This window comes from Periplaneta americana, chromosome 9, assembly GCF_040183065.1.
Source record: "Periplaneta americana isolate PAMFEO1 chromosome 9, P.americana_PAMFEO1_priV1, whole genome shotgun sequence".
Lineage (NCBI taxonomy): Eukaryota > Metazoa > Arthropoda > Insecta > Blattodea > Blattidae > Periplaneta > Periplaneta americana.
In genome coordinates this window covers 176,164,215-176,183,924 of record NC_091125.1, presented here as the reverse complement: position 1 = coordinate 176,183,924, position 19,710 = coordinate 176,164,215, and the positions used below count along the sequence as shown (strand labels likewise).

Below are 19,710 nucleotides of genomic sequence, written 5' to 3'. Positions count from 1 at the left end.
TTAATGATGATGATGATGATGATGATATGGGACGAAAACAACATTAAAAACAGAAGTTACGCGATCATCTGTGAACACGGGATTATCGTACCAATGCGGAAGTTGCGGCTACTGCGGGCGACCAGTGCATTTGCAGGGACGTCGGCAGATCAACAATGCAGCCTAACTGATCGATAGCAACGACTTGCTATAATGTAGCCAAGTTTCCTTGTGTCTTCACGGTTTGTAGCGCTTGTGTATTGATCAGCTGGAGAGGGGCCAGCCTCGCTCGGCCGCGTTCCATTCACCTCGCTCTTGGCGCTTCGCCAGCTTCCGCGTCACGTGTCCCTACGTCACGGGGCGGGGTCCCATAGCAGCGCAACTGACGTCAAGCGTAGCGTCATCACTGGCATTTCTTTGTGTGTACCAAGTGACGTCACCGGAGAACATAGCGTGGAGTTTTATGCCTTTGTCACATCTGCGTGACGTCGTGGTGTAGCCGAAGACTCGTCATCTTTGTGACGCAACTTCCTACATTGTGCAGGTTGAACTACTAAATTACATTTATTTGTGCAGATGTTTTTGAGGTCAGTGCAGACGAAGACACATCACGGCAGTGCAGACGAAACGACAGTCATTCGTGACGTTGAACTACTCGGTGTCGCAGCATGGGCGGGATTAGATTGTATGTTACGTTTGAGCAAAGCCATTAATAGACACGATAAGACGTAGCTCACGTAGTAAACATTTCTTGTGTACAATGTTGGCCATGAACATCACAGAGCCCTCTCTTCTCGGTAGATACTGTCCCTCCGCCAGCGACGTCGTCATCATTATCATCGTCGTCGTCGCCAAATATCCACATTCGAGTGACATTCTGGATTGGTGCGAAATTGTAACATAATTTTAGGATTTTGAAGTTTATCGTGAAAGAGAATGCGTGGTAGGAATGGCAACGTTATTTAAGAATAAGATACAAGCACATTCATCAGCAGTAATAAGGGGTGTTGCTGTAGAGTTATGGACCTTCGTTACAAACAAAAGCGCAAAATTGGTGACAGAACTCAGTATTGAAAACTAGAGATTTCTCCATTCTTAAACACTTGTGCGCATGTCACTAATTATTGTAAACAAAAGCGAAAGCGGTTGTCATGGTAAAGAATATGTCGTTTGATCAATTTAATAGCTTCTCATTGTTTGGTGGTGATAATTTTAGCGGGTTTAGCCGACTGTAGCCTATATTGTGAATTTTTTAAGGAATTTTGTAGAATAAAAACATTTATTGATGACATTGGAAATTAGTCGGTGGTAAAGGGGGCTACCTATTTTTGAAAGGGTTGTCAGGTAAGGAAATTTCTGCGGTTATGGTGGATACGTTGAGGGATCATTGTCCCTCGTCCCACTGGGTTGTGGGAGAGCAGGGGCGGACATTGACGATGAACATCATGTTGGGAGATCTGTTTCTGTGTCACTCCACAAAACATACGCACATGCCAAAATGTATATCAGAGACTTGGAAAATTTCTTATGAACATGTCTTTCACATCGTACATCATGGTTTGGTATGAGAAAATTATCTGCTGAACGGATCCCTGAATGCCTGAACGCTAATCAGAAACTTCCCAGAATGACAATTTCCAAGCTGCTTCACCGAGAGGACTCTCCTGTTCGAATTATGGACGAGACATAGATTCAGCATTAAGATTCAGAAATTAGAGAATGAAAACAATCCTGTACTCCCCGACTAAAGGAATATCATGTTCAGATACCTGCAGAAAACATTTTCACATCATTTTTTATTAAGATGCAGACAGACTAGGTACTTTTTTATATAATTATACAACTATGTAAAATTGCTCATACTTAAAGAACATTAAAAATAATGCTTCCTTCGTTTGCATGATTCATTTGAAATATTACTTCTTAATGAAGGAGGTAAAACAGCTAGCCTAACCAGTTACACGGTCATCACTGAAAATGCTTCGGAGATCAAAGTGATAGATCCTCACTAAATGTGGGTCGCTCATCACGAATATGAAATTAATTTTTGTCAATTGATTCTGATTTTGGCGCTATACGATATGACGGGGTGCGCGCCGTCCTTTATAAAATAATATTACACGAAATCAAGGTTTATACTAGTTTCACCACCCCTGAATGAGAAGGGGTTGTTTTAAGACTTTCAGCTTGACTTACTACTGACAAAGCCAGCTTCACAATGGACACTGGGCAGCTTCTATTGAGGATCTTGTTTGGTGAAAATGTGCCCCTTATATTTTGTTTATTTTTGCACATTCTGTCGCGGTGAGATCCTATGTGATTTTCTGTGAGCGATATTTTTGTCAGTTGTTCTTAAACACGACGATTAAATGTGCTCACACAGTTTCTGGGAAACGTGAGGGCTGAAAAATATAAAGAACTAATAGCATCCTACCAAATAATGGGGTGCAATATGTCACTCAAAATACGTGCGTGTGTTACACTCCTAGACAATTGCGGTGCGGTGAGTGACGATATCGGAACTGGTGGAGCGTGTCTATGCTTGCTGATTATTACTGGACCACAGCAAGGATGTTCCAGAGCTAGACGGCTAGCTATGGAGATAAGCTATGGTTTCGTTAGTAATATACCAATATTTTCTTAGATTACTCATAAGTGATCCAGCACTTTCGTATTCAGCAGTTAAAAATGAACACGGGAATGTACTTTTAATTTCCGAAGCATAAAATACTGTAAGCTAAAATTTGCTGTCCAGTGTTGTAGAAGCCACTTGATTAAAACCTCATAGCCGTTTGTACTACTCTGACAACGAATGTATAATGAGCCAAGAATGTGCACCAGCACTGTACCTGCAAATCCAAGCACTTATGCAACACCAGCCTATGAAATGGGTAATAAAGTGTATCTTGTTGTTAGGCAGGATCAGCGGGAAGAAGCAGACGTCAGCGATGTGCTCGTAGGCAATACATGGCGATTTCTTCTGTTAGGGTTTATGCAGCTTTATAATGATTTCAGACTTCGCATCGGTTTGCACAGTTCCTTACTTTTTGACAAATCTGGCTCTATACTTCGATTTAATGCTTGTTCGGAGATAAAATAAGATATTGGATGGCTCATAATAAAAAATATATTCTTGTTGAGACAGACAGATAGACAGATAGATAGGTAGGTAGATAGGTAGGTAGGTAGGTAGATAGGTAGGTAGGTAGGTAGGTAGATAGACAGACAGACAGACAGACAGACAGACAGACAGACAGACAGACAGACAGACAGACAGACAGACAGACAGACGGACGGATAGATAGATAGACGGATAGGTAGGTAGATAGATAGACAGACAGACAGACGGAGAGACAGATAGACAGAGAGACAGATAGATGGAGAGATAGATGGATGGATGGATGGAGAGACAGACAGACAGACAGACAGATAGGTCTCTGAGAAACCCCGGGCGAAATACAGTCCTCTGTAGAAAAGAGTAAAGTAAAATGTGTCTGTAACGCTGTCTGCATAACGATGTGGTTGTCTTTAAAACTACAGTTCATGCTGCAGACTGCAGACACAGTCCGTGATGATCATGTCTACCGTGATTGGAACATATCTTAGGACAGATTCGAAGAGAAAAGCATTTCCCATTTAGTGCTGAGTATTTCTATGATTCCTAAAGGCTGTGTGATGTATCTTGTCTCACTGTGAAAAGAGAGAGAAAGGAGATATGTCTTACTTCGTCTGTGTTGTTATGGCGATGGGGGGAGTGGAGCGGTGCCAGTGGCGGAAGGGACTAGTTGATACATTCTGTAGCACAAAATAAAATAACAAAATATCTCTCTTCGTACTGTGTAGTTCCGTCACTGAGCTTGTCTTTGAAGAAAGTGAGTTTCGGCAGCCTGTACAATAACAAGATTTTGAAAGGAATCCTGAAAATAAATTTACAACCCTCCTATAATCTCCACCCTCATTTGAAAGGACTTGCTTTTACTGCTACTGAGACAAGTTAAACCTTACCAGGTATAGATAGTTCTTCAAGAGCAGGTTTGTACGAGTCTCCGGTAGATTCTGTCTCCAGTCTGAAGCAAATAAGCTCTTCTGAGCCCTTACACTGAACGGATCTTAATTGGTCAAATAATATTACAATAAAATAATCAATTGGGTTTTCTTGCCCATTTGTATAAATCTTTTGCTCGTCTTTGACAGACTTTGATTAAAACTGTTATTAATTTTTTTATTGGGTTATTTTACGACGCTGTATCAACATCCAGGTTATTTAGCGTCTGAATGAAATGAAGGTGATAATGCCGGTGAAATGAGTCCGGGGTCCAGCACCGAAAGTTACCCAGCATTTGCTCGTATTGGGTTGAGGGAAAACCCCGGAAAAAACCTCAACCAGCCCCGACCGGGATTCGAACCCGGGCCACCTGGTTTCGCGGCCAGACGCGCTGACCTTTACTCCACAGGTGTGGACAAAAAACTGTTATTAATTTCAAGAAAGAGGACATGAAAAGGATCTCTTTATACATTATCGTTGTTTCATATAATATGTGTACACATCTGTTATTACATACACATTACATATGTACTATATTATGAAACTAAAATAAATGAATAAATATATTTTGTATTATCTTTGTGTAGTTTGTCACGATGTGTAGAGTTGAAAAATGCTCTTTATATTTTCTACGTTTTAGAGTTTAGCACATATTGAAATATATATATATATATATATATATATATATATATATTCATATTTTAAAATATTAAAATAAATACAGCTCATATTAACGCTAATTAGAATGAATTGTCATTACATTAAATACAAACCTTCAAAAATAGATACAGTAAAACCTCCCTAAAACGAAACGCGATGGTTCCAGAATTTTTTTCCCGTTTTTACAGGTTTTCATTTTATAAAGGGTTGAGTTTTGACAAAACTAAGAATAGACTACTGTAATATGCTCACTGTAGGAAGAACACAATGAAGAAATAATTTGAAATAAAAGTTACCACAGTACATGCAAAGTGAATTTTATTTTCATAATTATTAACTTACATAATTGCAGCTTCTCTCTCTCTCTCTCTCCCCCCCCCCTCTCTCTGCGCCCTAGTTCCTTGGCCCCCACATTTTTTTTAAAGTGCATTGCCGCGACTTTTTTTTTAAGGAAACATTGTAGGATTTCCATTGCGCCCTGATCCATCGGTCGTGTAACTGAAGTTGTGTTTGATGGAAAACAGATTAACTTCACGTTAGACAAATCAATCCTTGGATAACAAGTAGGATTGTCTAAAAACAGTATGACCTTGCTATCTTGAAGTTTCGTTGCTCCATTAAAATTATGAAGCCACTCTTCCATAATATAACTGGCCATTTAGGCTTTGTTTTTATTAAATCGCACAGTTTTACTTTATTCGCACCCTTATTTAACACTGTATTGGCATATTAACACAAAAACTCAGAATAAACAAACGGAAATATGAAACTAAATTGACACTACACCACAGTTATTCACAGTTTTATTCTACTCCCACTATCCTTTATCATTGTATTGGCTTGTTAACACAAAACTGAGAATAAATTAAAGAAAATTCAATAAGGTTGGAAGAAATAACGGTATAGGAGGTCAATAAGATTCACCCCCAACGCCTGACAAAGAATAGCGAAAGTCTTCCAGATCATTGCAAGTACGATCACACAAAAAAATTATGCCATTCTTCGTACAGTATTTCGCAAAATTAAAAATGGTTTGAAAGAATTTAGCAACAGTTACGCTTAAAATTATCCGTTTTAGTCATTTTTTTTTTTAACCTAGATGGTGCCCAAAAATGATTTCGTTTTTGCGTTAGGCAGTTTTCCGTTTTAAAGTTTTATTTTATTTGTGTTTAATTTTTGTCGAATGAACTGAGGAAACAAAATCAATATATTAGGCATTTTTTGCATGCCAGCACGCATTAGGCTCCTTGCGTGTTTCAAATGTAGAGTTCACAGCAACTAGATTACCTCCCGTCCGTCACTGATCAAGCACCGAGCTCGTGCGTGTGGATTACCTTGCCATTTTCTCCAAGTTATTTTAATTTGTTATTATTATTATTATTATTATTATTATTATTATTATTATTATTATTTACTTACTTACTTACTCACTTACTGGCTTTTAAGGAACCCGGAGGTTCATTGCCGCCCTCACATAAGTCCGCCATTGCTCCCTATCCTGAGCAAGATTAATCCAGTCTCTACCATCATATCCCACCTGCCTCAAATCCATTTTAATATTATCTTCCCATCTACGTCTCGGCCTCCCTAAAGGTATTTTTCCCTCCGGCCTCCCAACTAACACTCTATATGCATTTCTGGATTCGCCCATACGTGCTATTTTTTGATGTGGCATAGTTGACTAACCTAACTCCATTGTCATTACTAGATAAGTGTAGGCCCTCTTTTCCAATAGTCGGTTTAAAAATATCCTCCCGTCCTACTTTAGCATTGAAATCCCCCAATAAAATTTTCATGTGATATCTAGGTAACTGATCAAAAGTGTGTTCCAATTCCTTATAGAAGCTATCCTTTATATGGTCGTCTTTCTCTTCTGTAGGTGCATGAGCATTTATAACTACGATATCGCACCACCTACCCTTAAGTACTAAATACGATAACCTATCACTGATAAATTTGACCTTTTTTACTGCTGATTTTATTCTTTTATGAATAAAGAATCCTGTTCCTAATTGGTGATTATCGTTTCCTTCCCCATAATACAACAACAAATAATAATAATAATAATAATAATAATAATAATAATAATAATAGTAATAATATTATTATTATTATTATTATTATTATAATAAACGATCATCACTAGAATAATCGAAACTCTGTACATCGATTGTAACATCGATACATATTACTGTGATTACGATATTGCATTTCGTATTAAAATTTAATTTCAGTCACCGAAGAAATAAAAGCGATTATTTTTAATTGTAGCCTACTCGATGACACTTGCAGACGTTTTTATAACCTTGTTACAGACTGCTCAGAACTAACTGAAAGGGGATACAACAATTTCTAGGTATTCCTCGCACAGTGACTTTCGTTCCAATAGGTTCGATTGCAAGGTGACAAGTGTACGTTGCTTTAATTTTCAACTGTAGCGGCGCGTTAACCACCCATAGCGGAGCTACCAGCGCGGTTTTTTTTTATAGTAACGAGATCTGGTATTACGGTGGCCCCAGCTGGAAAATGATTTTCAAATTGAAATTTACTTGCGATCAAGGGTCATTGCACATGACTTGCCTTCAGTCTTCCGAGTGTGAGGACAGTTATGGACTTATTTTATGTGTATGCGCCATGACGTCATTGTTAGTAAAGTTTTCAGCAGTGGCGTGTGTCCTGAATTCAAGATAGAGCTGTGCAGCTCCTGACGATACACGCATACAAAGCAGGATCAATGGCGAAATTAGTAGGGATGGGGCTGAAACTGTTACTGTCCCTGTCCCTTTATCACATTTCACGTTGAGGGTTACATTTCAGTTTATAGCATACTAGTGGCTTGTGCAGCAAATGCCGCATAACTAAGTTCATTAGACGTTCAAATAAACATTTTTCAGATTTATTTTCAATGAAGAATACCAGACATTCTGAAAGTTATTTGCTTCCATAATAATGAAAGATACTCTCTCTCGAGCCAATACTGAAGAGAACCACGCATATAAATATCTACAACACACCGCCATTAAATATATGAAAAAGATCCAACCCTACTTGATTAATAACTATAAAAATATTTGATTTTTAATAATATTATTATCTTACGTAAGTTTTATAGCTTTCAGTAACATATACTATATATACTATATAGCTGCCACTCAGTAAAATATAGAAATCAAAATCTAATTTAAGTTATTCTCTACATCTACTTAAATAACCCCAAAACGTTTCACTTTCATATCATCAATATAGCATTAATATGTATAATTAATGAAAAATAGTCGCAACATGGCATTAACTACAATAATATTTCATTTCTAATAGTAATAATGTCATCAAACCACCTCAAGTTTTGTAGTTTTTAATATCCAATACACAGCTGTACCCAGAAAATTACACACCACAGAATCGAACCTGTAAATTATTTTTAGTAAGTTAAGTTTTTAATAACCAATTTAATTTGAGCTCTAAATATGTCGGCATTCTTGCAGATCATGGCCTTCGTGTAATATTGTTTACTGTAGTGTGTGTTTTGTTTTATTCTGAAATGCAATAATTAGCTAGTTTAGCTAGTTCTCAAAACTGACGACAGATGGATTTTGGAAATCAGGCAAATTATGTTGAAAAATTGACATTTCACTGAAAACTACTATTTTTCTGAAAAACTTTGATTTCCAAGTTTCAAAATGAGGGGTCATTTATTAAAATTCGTTCAGCCGTTTTCCCGTAATTTCCATCGCCAGTTCAAATTATTTCAGTTTATAGCATATTCTCTCGAACCTATATAAATGAAATCTCAAAGTAATGAAATGGTTACACACTGTATCACTTAGTTATAATGACCACTTTCATGCGTAAAATGTAAACTAAGTTTGTAAATTATCTAATCGAATAGTTTCGGCTTCATGTTAGCCATCTTCAGTTCAATTTACAAACTTAACACACAAAAGTGGTAATTAGGCCTATAACTATTGTATATTCCTAGAGAATAAAATGATCTGGATTGCACACGTAACGTATTTCTGAGTTACCCTTTTCCCTCAAAAGCGAGGCATGTGATTGATTTCGTAAATACGACAAAAATTAGTGACAATTATTAATAGAGCCCGCCACGGGTCCGACTTCACTTTGGGAGTACGCACGCAGTCTGGTGACTAGATGCAGCACAGCATTGTACAATTTTATGCATGTTTTTTCTCTTGATTCATTTCGGTTGTAAAATACACATCGTCGCATATTCAGAGCTGTTTCTAATGCTTATGTGGTGCGCTTTATTTAGCATTTTACATGTTAACAGCAATTAGTAATATTTTTGTTAGGTCTGTGACATTTCCCACGTAGCGGACACTTGTACTGGTGGTTTCATCCAGCGTAACTCGTATTTCGTCGTATTCCACAGCTTTCTTTGTCCTACTGACAAGCAACCATTCTCATGGGGGCAGATAAAAAAGTTATTTTTTTTCTTCCACCATATTAATAATGTCAAATTTTGGCCACTCGAGCGCAATTACGAGGGCCGTAAAAAATAAGTTTCCCTGGGGCCGCTTACAGAAAGAAAACACAATTTCATTGTAAAAAATTATTGGAACACATACAACAAATGTAGAGCTGTTTTTAAACATATTTCCTACTGGAATTGAGACGTTTGTCATACATCATGTATCATGGGATCCACAGACGCCTGTCACTCGCTGCTTCCGATCCCACGATATGACAAATATCTCAGTTTCGGTGGGGAATATATTGAAAAATAGCTCAACAATAGCTGTATCTGTTCCAATAAATTTTTCCATGAAAATATGTTGTCTTTCTTAAATGGCCTCAGGAAAACTTTTTTTTTTTTTTTACGGCCTTCGTAATTGCGGTCGAGTGACCAAAATTTGTATAAGCATTTGTTTTGACATTATAACATGGTGGAAGAAAGAAATAACTTTTTTTATCTGCCCCATGAGAAAGTTTACCTGTGAGAGTGTATTCATGGCAACATCTCACTGAAGTAATATTTCTTCAGGGTTGACTGTAGCTGTACTTCCCCATGCGTGTATTTTTCAACAAATTTTTTGACATACTTATTTCCTACTTTCCTAATAATTGGTATGTGCTGTCATTAAACACAAGCCGCGAAAAAAAATCAGTTCGGGTATTTGAGCGTCATCCGAAAGTTGAGGGTATATCTTATTTATTAGCATTGGACTTCGTGTTGCCATTCTGTCTTGTAGACAAATGTTTCTGAATGAAATATATTTTCTCTTCTCTATGTCCACGTAACACACTTGACAAAATATGATCTTTTCCTATTTTACAGAAAATGATTCCTTCCCGAATTCCTGTACAAATGCAGTGAGCGTAAAACGCTTTGCATGCACTCTGTGTTTTCGGCAATTTCGATGTATGTATGTATGTATGTATGTATGTATGTATGTATGTATGTATGTATGTATGTATGTATGTATGTATGTATGTATGTATGTATGTATTCACACTGCAATGGGTATATACCCGGTGGCAGTGGTAACTAATTACACTCAATAATGACAATAATAAACTTATTAATTAAAAATACAATTAATAATACTAATAATTAATACTAAGAATAATAATAATAATGATAATAATAATAATAATAATAATAATAATAATAATAATAATAATAATAATAATAATAATAATAATAATAGGGAATATCCTAAATTAAATTAAGCACGATCACTTAAAATAACATTCAAAATAAATCTAATTTGTATCTTAAACCTAAGTTCGAACTAAAACCCACGAGTATGATATGTTCATATCTGCACAAGTACCTTTCAACATTACACTCATTTCGCTGTCAACTCACTCACTGCACTGGAACTAAGACACATTTCACTGATTCTGTCCTGATTTCACTAACACTTCAAAAACATTTCACTGTTCAAATACTTTGCACTGCCACTATAAACTATAAAGCTTCACTGACAGGAACACGTTTCACTTACACAACACACTTCACTGACACAACATAATTATTCACTGATACAACACTTCAATAACAAAATATAATTTACACCCTTTAAATACTGTGTATAATTACCGTCTATTAGTAAAGTCCTTAAGCCTATTTTTAAATACATTTTTGGTTGTTGGTAAAGCCTTTAGTAAGTCTGCAGGTAAAGCATTCCAGTCCCTGATAGTACGATTGAGAAAAAAAACTTTCCAGTGTCCGTCCTCTGTCTTCTTTCCCTCAATTTATATGAGTGGTCGTTCCTTGAAGAGTAATTTGGCGGCTGCAACCTATTTTTTATTTCTCTCCAGGCAGGCTCACCTCTGTATGTTTTGAACAGTGCGCATAATCGAATTCCAGTCAACCGATTAATGTATGTGAAAAGTATTTAAAGGAGGGCAAAATGGATGTGCTTAGTTGCTTGTTTGACGTAGACAATTAATTCCCCTGTGTAATGTACGTCATTTTAACTACGTATCCAGGTCGAAACGAATCAAGCACGCCAGTCAGCAATGCACCCCGACTAGGCCGTCTGCCCCTGCCTCATGACGTCTTGTGTTACGCTGCAAGCAATTAATTTCAGTTTTGTATCTTGAGTGACCCTTGAACGAGGTCTAGTTGTCAAGCAGCAGCAGCACTGTGGAGTTACGTAATTGGAGGAATGTTGTAAAACTATGTTCCTTTGTAAATATTCACCCTCGCGTACGGAACAACTTCGTTAGCAACTGCTGCTGCTCTGAAACTGAGCGGCGCCGGGTACGACGCCTACAGGACAGTAAGGCTCGTTCACAATGAAAATTAAACATAACGTAAGCGTTAACTTAAAAATGTGAACTTTACGGTAAAATCAAGACCATTCACGATGGGAACATAAACATAACAGCAAACATACTTGGTAACCATGGAAACATAACAACTACGCCATTTCCTCATATTCTGTCGTATACTTCAGCGCTCCACGATTGTGTTCTGTTTGCAAATCATGTAAGCATAAGCATGAAAGTTTGGAGTTTGCAAACTTTCATGTTAACGTCTTACGGTAATGTTTATGTCAATGCTTATGTGAATCATTGTGAATGATCCCATTTGGTAGCCAGGGCGCAAATGTCTGTGTTTATGTTACGGTTATGTTTAATTTTCATTGTGAATGGGCCTTAAGGTTTAGCAAAGTACAGATCTTTTCTTCCTCATCGTATAGGCCTAAAATAAGAAAAAAGTAAGTATTGTGATGCGGTGGAAAATATATTCCGAAATTTGTACAGAATGTGCTTTCCAGCATCTGTGTGTGGGCTTTAGGTGATGCAGTCTGTCTGTCTGCAATGCGCAAGAAGTGCGTAAATGAAAATTCCTACGCACAAGTTAATGGAAATGAATATCATGTACTCTGAATCGGCTCTGATTGATTTTTTTTTTTTTTTTAATTTTCTTTCTTACATAATATGAAATGATAAATCAGGTTCTATAGCGGGTGTTAATGTCACAGGAATGATTTTTTATTGGGATAATTATATCTCCATACTAAACCCTTAGGACTTAAACATCTATGCGAATTGCTTTGAAAATCAACGTTACCGAATCAGCAAAAGGCAGACCTGCATACGACCCGTAACACACTTGAAGAGTTTCCTCCAGCGAGAAATGTGTTGCGAGAAAGCGGCGAAGAGCCTTCGTCCACACACTTGGCGAGTTCTCGCTATCACAGATCACACCTCGCTATGATCATCTATGCACTGCCTTCATGCAGAAAGCATTTTTCTGATTATAGTAATCACTCGTTGCGTTGGGGGAAATATTTTAGGTTATGTATTTACGTATATTGTCGTACTTAAATATATAACCTGTAAGTATATTGTCGTACTTTACAAATTACGTACGAACGCTATGTTGAATCTGAGTATTCAGATGATGAGGAAATGGAGTTACATGAACATATTTTGTTAATGAAAAGAAGAAGTAGGCCTGAAATTAGAGCCTGAAATATCTGAAAATCACATTGCATCTTACGAAAATAAGGGCGAGTTTTGGACACTGGTTTCGATTTGAATGATGATACGTTTAGGCGTTATTTCAGGTTGAATGGACCTCAGTTTTTTGCCATTCATGATATGATAGAGGATTCTTTGCTATGTTCTGATTAAAATTATGTAAACTGTTAAGACATATAGATATATTATTTCAAATGTTTAATTAATACTATTAAATCTCATCAAAGTAAAATATAGCCTTATTTATTTTCAGATAATCTGATATTTGTCTCGAGCTTTCTTCTTTAAGTTTCGTGTTTTTATAGTTTTCATCCCGTGTATCATATAAATGGTAGCTCAGTTGGTAGAGCAGCTGGCTACGGACTGGAAGGTCCGGGGTTCGATCCCAGGTGGTAACAGGTTTTTTTCTCGTTGCCAAACTTTCAGAACGGCCCCAAGGTTCACTCAGCCTTCTATAAAATTGAGTACTGGGTCTTTCCCGGGGGTAAAAGGCGGTCAGAGCGTGGTGCCGACCACACCACCTCATTCTAGTGCCGAGGTCATGGAAAGCATGGGGCTCTACCTCCATGCCCCCCAAGTGCCTTCATGGCATGTTACGGGGACACCTTTACCTTTTTGTATTATATAAATAGGCCTACGGGTGACAAAGTACAAATTCGATAAGTTTCTCATTGGAATTATCAGCCATCTTTCCTCATTTTCAAATGAAAACAATACAATTCATCGCCACCTGTGATATCTTTTTCTACATTCAATCGTCATAAAGAGTATAAATGTCAAACATCTTTGATAAAAATGTGTCAAGAAAATTCGCTGAGCTACCGATTCCAGCGAGAAACTCGCGCGAGGTTTTTGCCTCGAACGAGAATCTCTTCCAGCGCGTGGACGTCTATTTGAATCCATGTTATCAATCTTTGAATTTTATCGCAACACATTTCTCGCTAGCGAAAACTCTCCAAGTGTGTTATGGGTTTAATTGTATATCAGAGCAAAATCCTATGCCTTCAGTAGCCTCGACAGCTCTAGCGGAGAGACTTGGGTCAGAGATCGTCCCTTGCTGCGCATTTCCGCTTGAGTTGTTTTTCCGCAAGTAACCTTAAGTCAGAATAAGGATTGGTACTCTTTTGTCATTAATTTCAGATTTTAATTTTTCGTCATAGGTTGACAGGCATATAAGAGTACAATTGAGGGGTTGGGTGCAAGAAAGGCACTTCTCTCAAATGCAAGTTTTGAGAAGATTGATGTTGAAAATTCAAACCGTAATAATGTGATCTATGCACGCCTTTACATTTTGGGTACTCCTGACCTCTATGATCACAGTATTGAACTACAACTTGGTGATCATATGCATAACAGATAAGAAAACACAATAAAACGTTTTACTCAAAAAGGGCATATCCACTAAAATGCCTTTCTTGCACCCAGCCCCTCAATTAATGACATTCTGTAGGCCACTTGATATCTTGTAAAGACTGCCTTTACGTTAAATTAAAAAAAAATGGAAGTTTATCTTGTTATTTGGATGTAATTGCATTTGATAGTGAAAAGAATTAAACTATAGACATTTATAACACATAGTAGGTATGTTACAGAAAATCATTGTTCTGAAATGCGTAAGGTGAGAAAGTAGGTTATGTGTAATCTCTGTGAATCTTAGAACACCAGTTTTGAAAGGCGACGGTTCCGGCAACTTGCCATGCAATAGTGATATAATTAGAGAGGCCCTACTTCATAAAATAGCCGCACAGTGAAAGAAGTACGGTCAGCTAAACTCGGCAGTAATACTGCAGCTAAGTCTAACATACATTATTATTATTATTATTATTTATTATTATTATTATTGTTGTTGTTATTATTATTATTCATTCTTTGAACAATCAGTTTTATTCATTTTATTATTATTATTATTATTATTATTATTATTATTATTATTATTATTATTATTATCATCATTATTATTCATTCTTTGAAGAATCAGTTTTTATTCATTTTATTATTATTATCATCATCATCATCATCATCATCGTATGAATGGTTAGGTCACGTACCGTTTCATTTGCATTTCATGTCAATTCTTGTGCCAAACTTTAATCACGAGGCTGTAACTTATGCCAATATGCCAGGAAATGGCGAACCTAATTCTTAGTTTTTGTGCTAGTTAGAAGTTGTGGCGTGGGCCATCTCTGCTTTATTGTGTCATCACACTTCCCTCATATCCAGTCCACTGAATGGCTGCTTCCACCAGTACACGGTTAAGATGTTTCCTCCATATTGGCCCAGCAATTCAGTGTGATACAACGCTGGTTCATAGTGAACTGGATCAAAGTTTAGGATTGCTATATTAAAACACTTCACATAAACATGAACTAAATAATATAGCTAGTCACTAGCCTCAGTGTTTGATAAAATATCACTTACATAATAGCATTGAGCTAGGACATACTCTCTAAACATGCGACTGTCTTTGGCTCCTTTCTGTGACATGACAAGGAATGTCTCCAAAATCCTTTGTAGTAAATTCTCTACATTTTCTGACTGTGTATCGTAGACCTCTGATTTAAAGTGTCCCCATAATACGGAATCTAATGGTGTCATATCTCATGAACCTGCTGGCCATCTTATCGATTCATTGGTTCCAGTCCATCTTTGTAGGAATTCCTTGTCCAGATATTTACAAATAACAGCTGCATTGTGTGCTGGTTCACCATCCTGCTGGAAGAGGTAGAAACCAACCAGAGAGTTCTGCAGTAACTCTACATATAGCCTATGGCCGTTAATAAACGCATGGACCTATCAAGCGCCCATCTAGACCAGACAGTGTGGCACATTGTTGATGATTGGTTTCTCGCACCCAATGGGGAACTTTTGCAGCCAAGTATGGTGATTCGCTACTCCGTTGTTACGAAATCTTGCAGGGAAAGTGGAATCATCCCCTGTTCCAACCATTACTTCAAAGTTTCTCGTCAGTATCTCCGAGACATTACTTAATGCAATTTATGTTTCAAAATTCCATCTATTGAACTTCTGGATGCCTTATTCATTTGCATTGACCCCTACGGACACTTGTGAGTTTTGGTAAACACAGCCAGCACTGCTACTAAATCACCATCACAAGTCACTTTCTTGTTTGTTATTTGGTAATTCTTTATCACGACGAAGTTTCTGTGTAGGCCTAAGTCTGACCAAAGTATTTTAGATGTCTGTTTTCGTTCTGAATGACGTTCAACATACAGTTTATAAAAATATATTGTGACTTCTTCCTACAATTTCCATAAATAAAGATGATATCCACATATTCGTCAGTTTAATAGTTACTTACAATAAGAGTACCATAAAGTTTCATATTACAATATGAGATTGGAAAATTGTCAAAAGAGGCCGCAGGCTGAGTTTGATAACCAGTCGAGTATTCTAATATGAAGTTACGGTAAGTATATTGTACAACGTTTTATCCAGTTTAATAACAAATTATTTTTTAAATAAAAGCAATTGTATTATTTATTTTAGTTTTGAACATGTCTTTTGTAGAGAGGCAATTATTATTATTATTATTATTATTATTATTATTATTATTATTATTATTATTATTAGTATTATTATTATTATTAGTTTCTTCCTGCGACAGGCGATTCGTTTATGTTTGTTTTATTAGTTTTGAACACGATAGGTTTTTGTTTATAACAGAAGAACAGCAGTGCTAGGAGAAATAAACGAACATTGTTAAAGTAGTTCAAACGATGATTCAGATACTGAAAATGCTGCCAATTCTGCAATTGAATGTCTAGTTCCATCGAAATTCCGCGTAAGATATGAACTGGAATATAAAACGTTTGAAGATTGGTATTACAATAAAATTGTAGTAAGTGTGTCGAACATATTATTGTTAATATTTGTAATAAATAAAATCAATTCCATTTTATTTTATTTTATTTTATTTTATTTTATTTTATGTGTGGTTCACATTACGGTAGTTACAATGTTTTGCACAAAGTATCGCTGCAAATTGATACTCGTAGATATGCGTGGGAAGAACCAGTTTTTAAAATGGTGGGGGAACTTATGTTTCATTGTTATTTGTCATGACATCTGGTTCTGAGCATACCTTAATTGTGGTTTTGGTAGCTGAATTTGGGGACTTTTGTAGCAGACTCGCTTGTGTTGAGTTAGCAACACTAACAAACGTTCATTTCACGTCATGCTTCGTGCATTAGGATATATTAATATTTTTTTTTCAAGAAAATCTCATATACAGAGTGATTCACGAAGATTGTGTCATATTCTCGGATGTGATTTCTGACATTATCATGAAAAAAGTTCACATAAACATGTCATATTTTAAAATTGAGTTACACACTCCTGAATGTTAAACATAAATGTGGAAATGATGAAGGTCTAAGCACTTAAATTAGGTATTTACGACAATGTTACTGAGTGTATTATAAATTCATTAAAGAACATTCACATTATCACTCGCTTGAAAAATCTGTATTAAACCCGTATTTCAAAGACCCCACCTTCCGCAGCAATACGTGAAGTGTGAACTGCGCGCCGCATTCCTTAACTTCCGTTGTTCGCTATCTCTAACACTGACTCTGATCTCACGAGATTTGTGTCGCTGCTATCAGCTCTGCTGTAACACACATAGCTCCAAACTTCCAGAGAGAGAGAGAAGATTACAAGATTCGTGTTACGGAAAGAAGGATCGTGGTTTTATCCAAAACTATTCAAAATCGGACACATGTATAAAGAAACTCTTTCCTTCACAATTATGTGAGGAATCAGATCCTGCTGTATGACACAATCTTCGTGGATCACCCTGTATATATATTCATATTTTAGAGATATGGATTTCATATTTTGTGAAGATTTTTCTTCATACTTTTCCGCTCTTTAGTTGTGGGACTGTGTTTAGCAAAGCGAGTTAGTTCAGGAAGTCCTTTCAACTGTCCGAAAATTACCGTTTTAATATGTCATAGATCGGTAATTTGTTTTTTGTTTTTGTTTTGTTTTTTGTTTTGTTTTGTTTTATTTTTGTTTTTTTTTATTTACTTTTTGGTTGACTGGCAAAGTGCTATGCAGACCATTATGTTATTTAAATACGCTATAACAAATAATTCAACTTTAGATGGCGTTCGGAATTCTACATATGCCCAGCTTAGAAATGTTTTCAAAAACAAGTATATTCATCCCGAAAAATTTATCATAGATTTATTAATTTGTCATACAGAATAATATCTGTAATATTGACAATTAATATTCGGCGTAGCTCAGTGGTCAGAGCGCTTGGTACGTAGAACCAAGGACCCAGGTTCGAATTTTTCTCCTCAAATATTAATTGTCAATATTACAGATATTATTCTGTATGACAAATTAATAAATCTATAATATTCTCATAGCTAGCAGTGCATATGTCTGTACAGATTACTGTGCACTTAACTGCGGAATCTCGGCCACTCAGTTGAGTGCGCTCCTAGTGTGATGGCAGTTGACATTGGACATATATGTCAACATATATGCCTAACTTGGAGTCAGGATATAAAGGGAAACATTGAAGGAGGAGAATTCGATCCAGTGCTGTGGATTGGATTCGGCGTAGCTCAGTGGTCAGAGCGCTTGGTACGTAGAACCAAGGACCCGTGTTCGATCCCCGGCGCCGGAACGAATTTTTCTCCTCAAATATTAACCGAAAATTGTAGTTATTATCATTTTCGTAAATTTTACAACTTGTAGAGTTTTCCTGTGAATTTCATTAGTAAAATTGAACTAAGCTTTCAGTATTGAGCATTTTGATATACTCGTATGTACATATATTACCGTATATGCAGGGAATTTTAAGAATGTCCTCTTTGCAGGGGTACGCAGTGTACAGTGAGTGCTCTTTTCAGGAGCAACGCACTGTCCAGTGTGCGCTCTTTGCAGGGATACGCACTGTCCAGTGTGCTCTCTTTGCAGGGATACGCACTGTCCAGTGTGCGCTCTTTGCAGGGATACGCACTGTCCAGTGTGCGCTCTTTGCAGGGATACGCACTGTACAGTGTGCGCTCTTTGCAGGGATACGCACTGTACAGTGTGCGCTCTTTGCAGGGATACGCACTGTCCAGTGTGCGCTCTTTGCAGGGATACGCACTGTACAGTGTGCGCTCTTTGCAGGGGTACGCACTGTACAGTGTGCGCTCTTTGCAGGGATACGCACTGTACAGTGTGCGCTCTTTGCAGGAATACGCACTGTCCAGTGTGCGCTCTTTGCAGGGGTACGCACTGTACAGTGTGCGCTCTTTGCAGGGGTACGCACTGTACAGTGTGCGCTCTTTGCAGGGGTACGCACTGTACAGTGTGCGCTCTTTGCAGGGATACGCACTGTCCAGTGTGCGCACTTTGCAGGGATACGCACTGTCCAGTGTGCGCTCTTTGCAGGGATACGAACTATATTGTAGCCTGTGTGCTTAATTGGAGACGGCATGACGTTTGTTTGTGTTGCAGAGGAGAGGGGCCATTTCCGTGGAGCGCACCGAGCCACATGCCGTCTTCATACAGATGGTCGGTGAGTACACACATGGCTGCTGGCAACTACCTACAGCTTGTCGAGTGACAGCACATTTCTGGCATATGCTCAAATAATATAGTTGCAGAAATGCCATTAATGTTGACATGTTATGAAGAGAGAGATGGGTATAACGCGATATTATAATCTTAATAATGAAAATAATTACTTCGCATATATAGTTGGCCTGGATGGCGCAGTTGGTATAGCGCTGACCTTCTGCGCTCGAGGTTGCGGGTTCGGTCGCGGCTAAGATCGATGTCATTTAAGTGTGGTTATATGCGACAAGCTCATGTCAATAGATTTACTGGCATGTAAAAGAACTTCTGCGGATAAAATTCTGGCACTCCAGCGACGCTGATATAACCTTGGTAGTTGCGAGCGTCGTTAAATGAAACATAACATTTAACATTTGTAATATTATGTTTTCGCCGAAGTTTGAACGAGCTTTATCAAACTGTTCTCTAATATTATTGCAGTGCTGGTAGTCTAGTGTAGCGTCATGCATTAAAATGTAATAAAG

General features: G+C 37.3%; 1 protein-coding gene across 6 annotated transcripts in view; it reads left to right on the top strand.

Annotated features, from left to right (window-relative positions):
* The window catches only part of LOC138706776 (uncharacterized), a 153,653-nt gene that overhangs the window by 84,960 nt on the left and 48,983 nt on the right, over positions 1-19,710 (top strand). For all 6 annotated transcript variants that reach the window (XM_069836458.1, XM_069836457.1, XM_069836459.1 and 3 more), the window contains one exon: positions 19,127-19,187. In XM_069836458.1, coding sequence (XP_069692559.1) covers positions 19,127-19,187 — 61 coding nt within the window. The remainder of the gene's footprint in view (positions 1-19,126; positions 19,188-19,710) is intronic.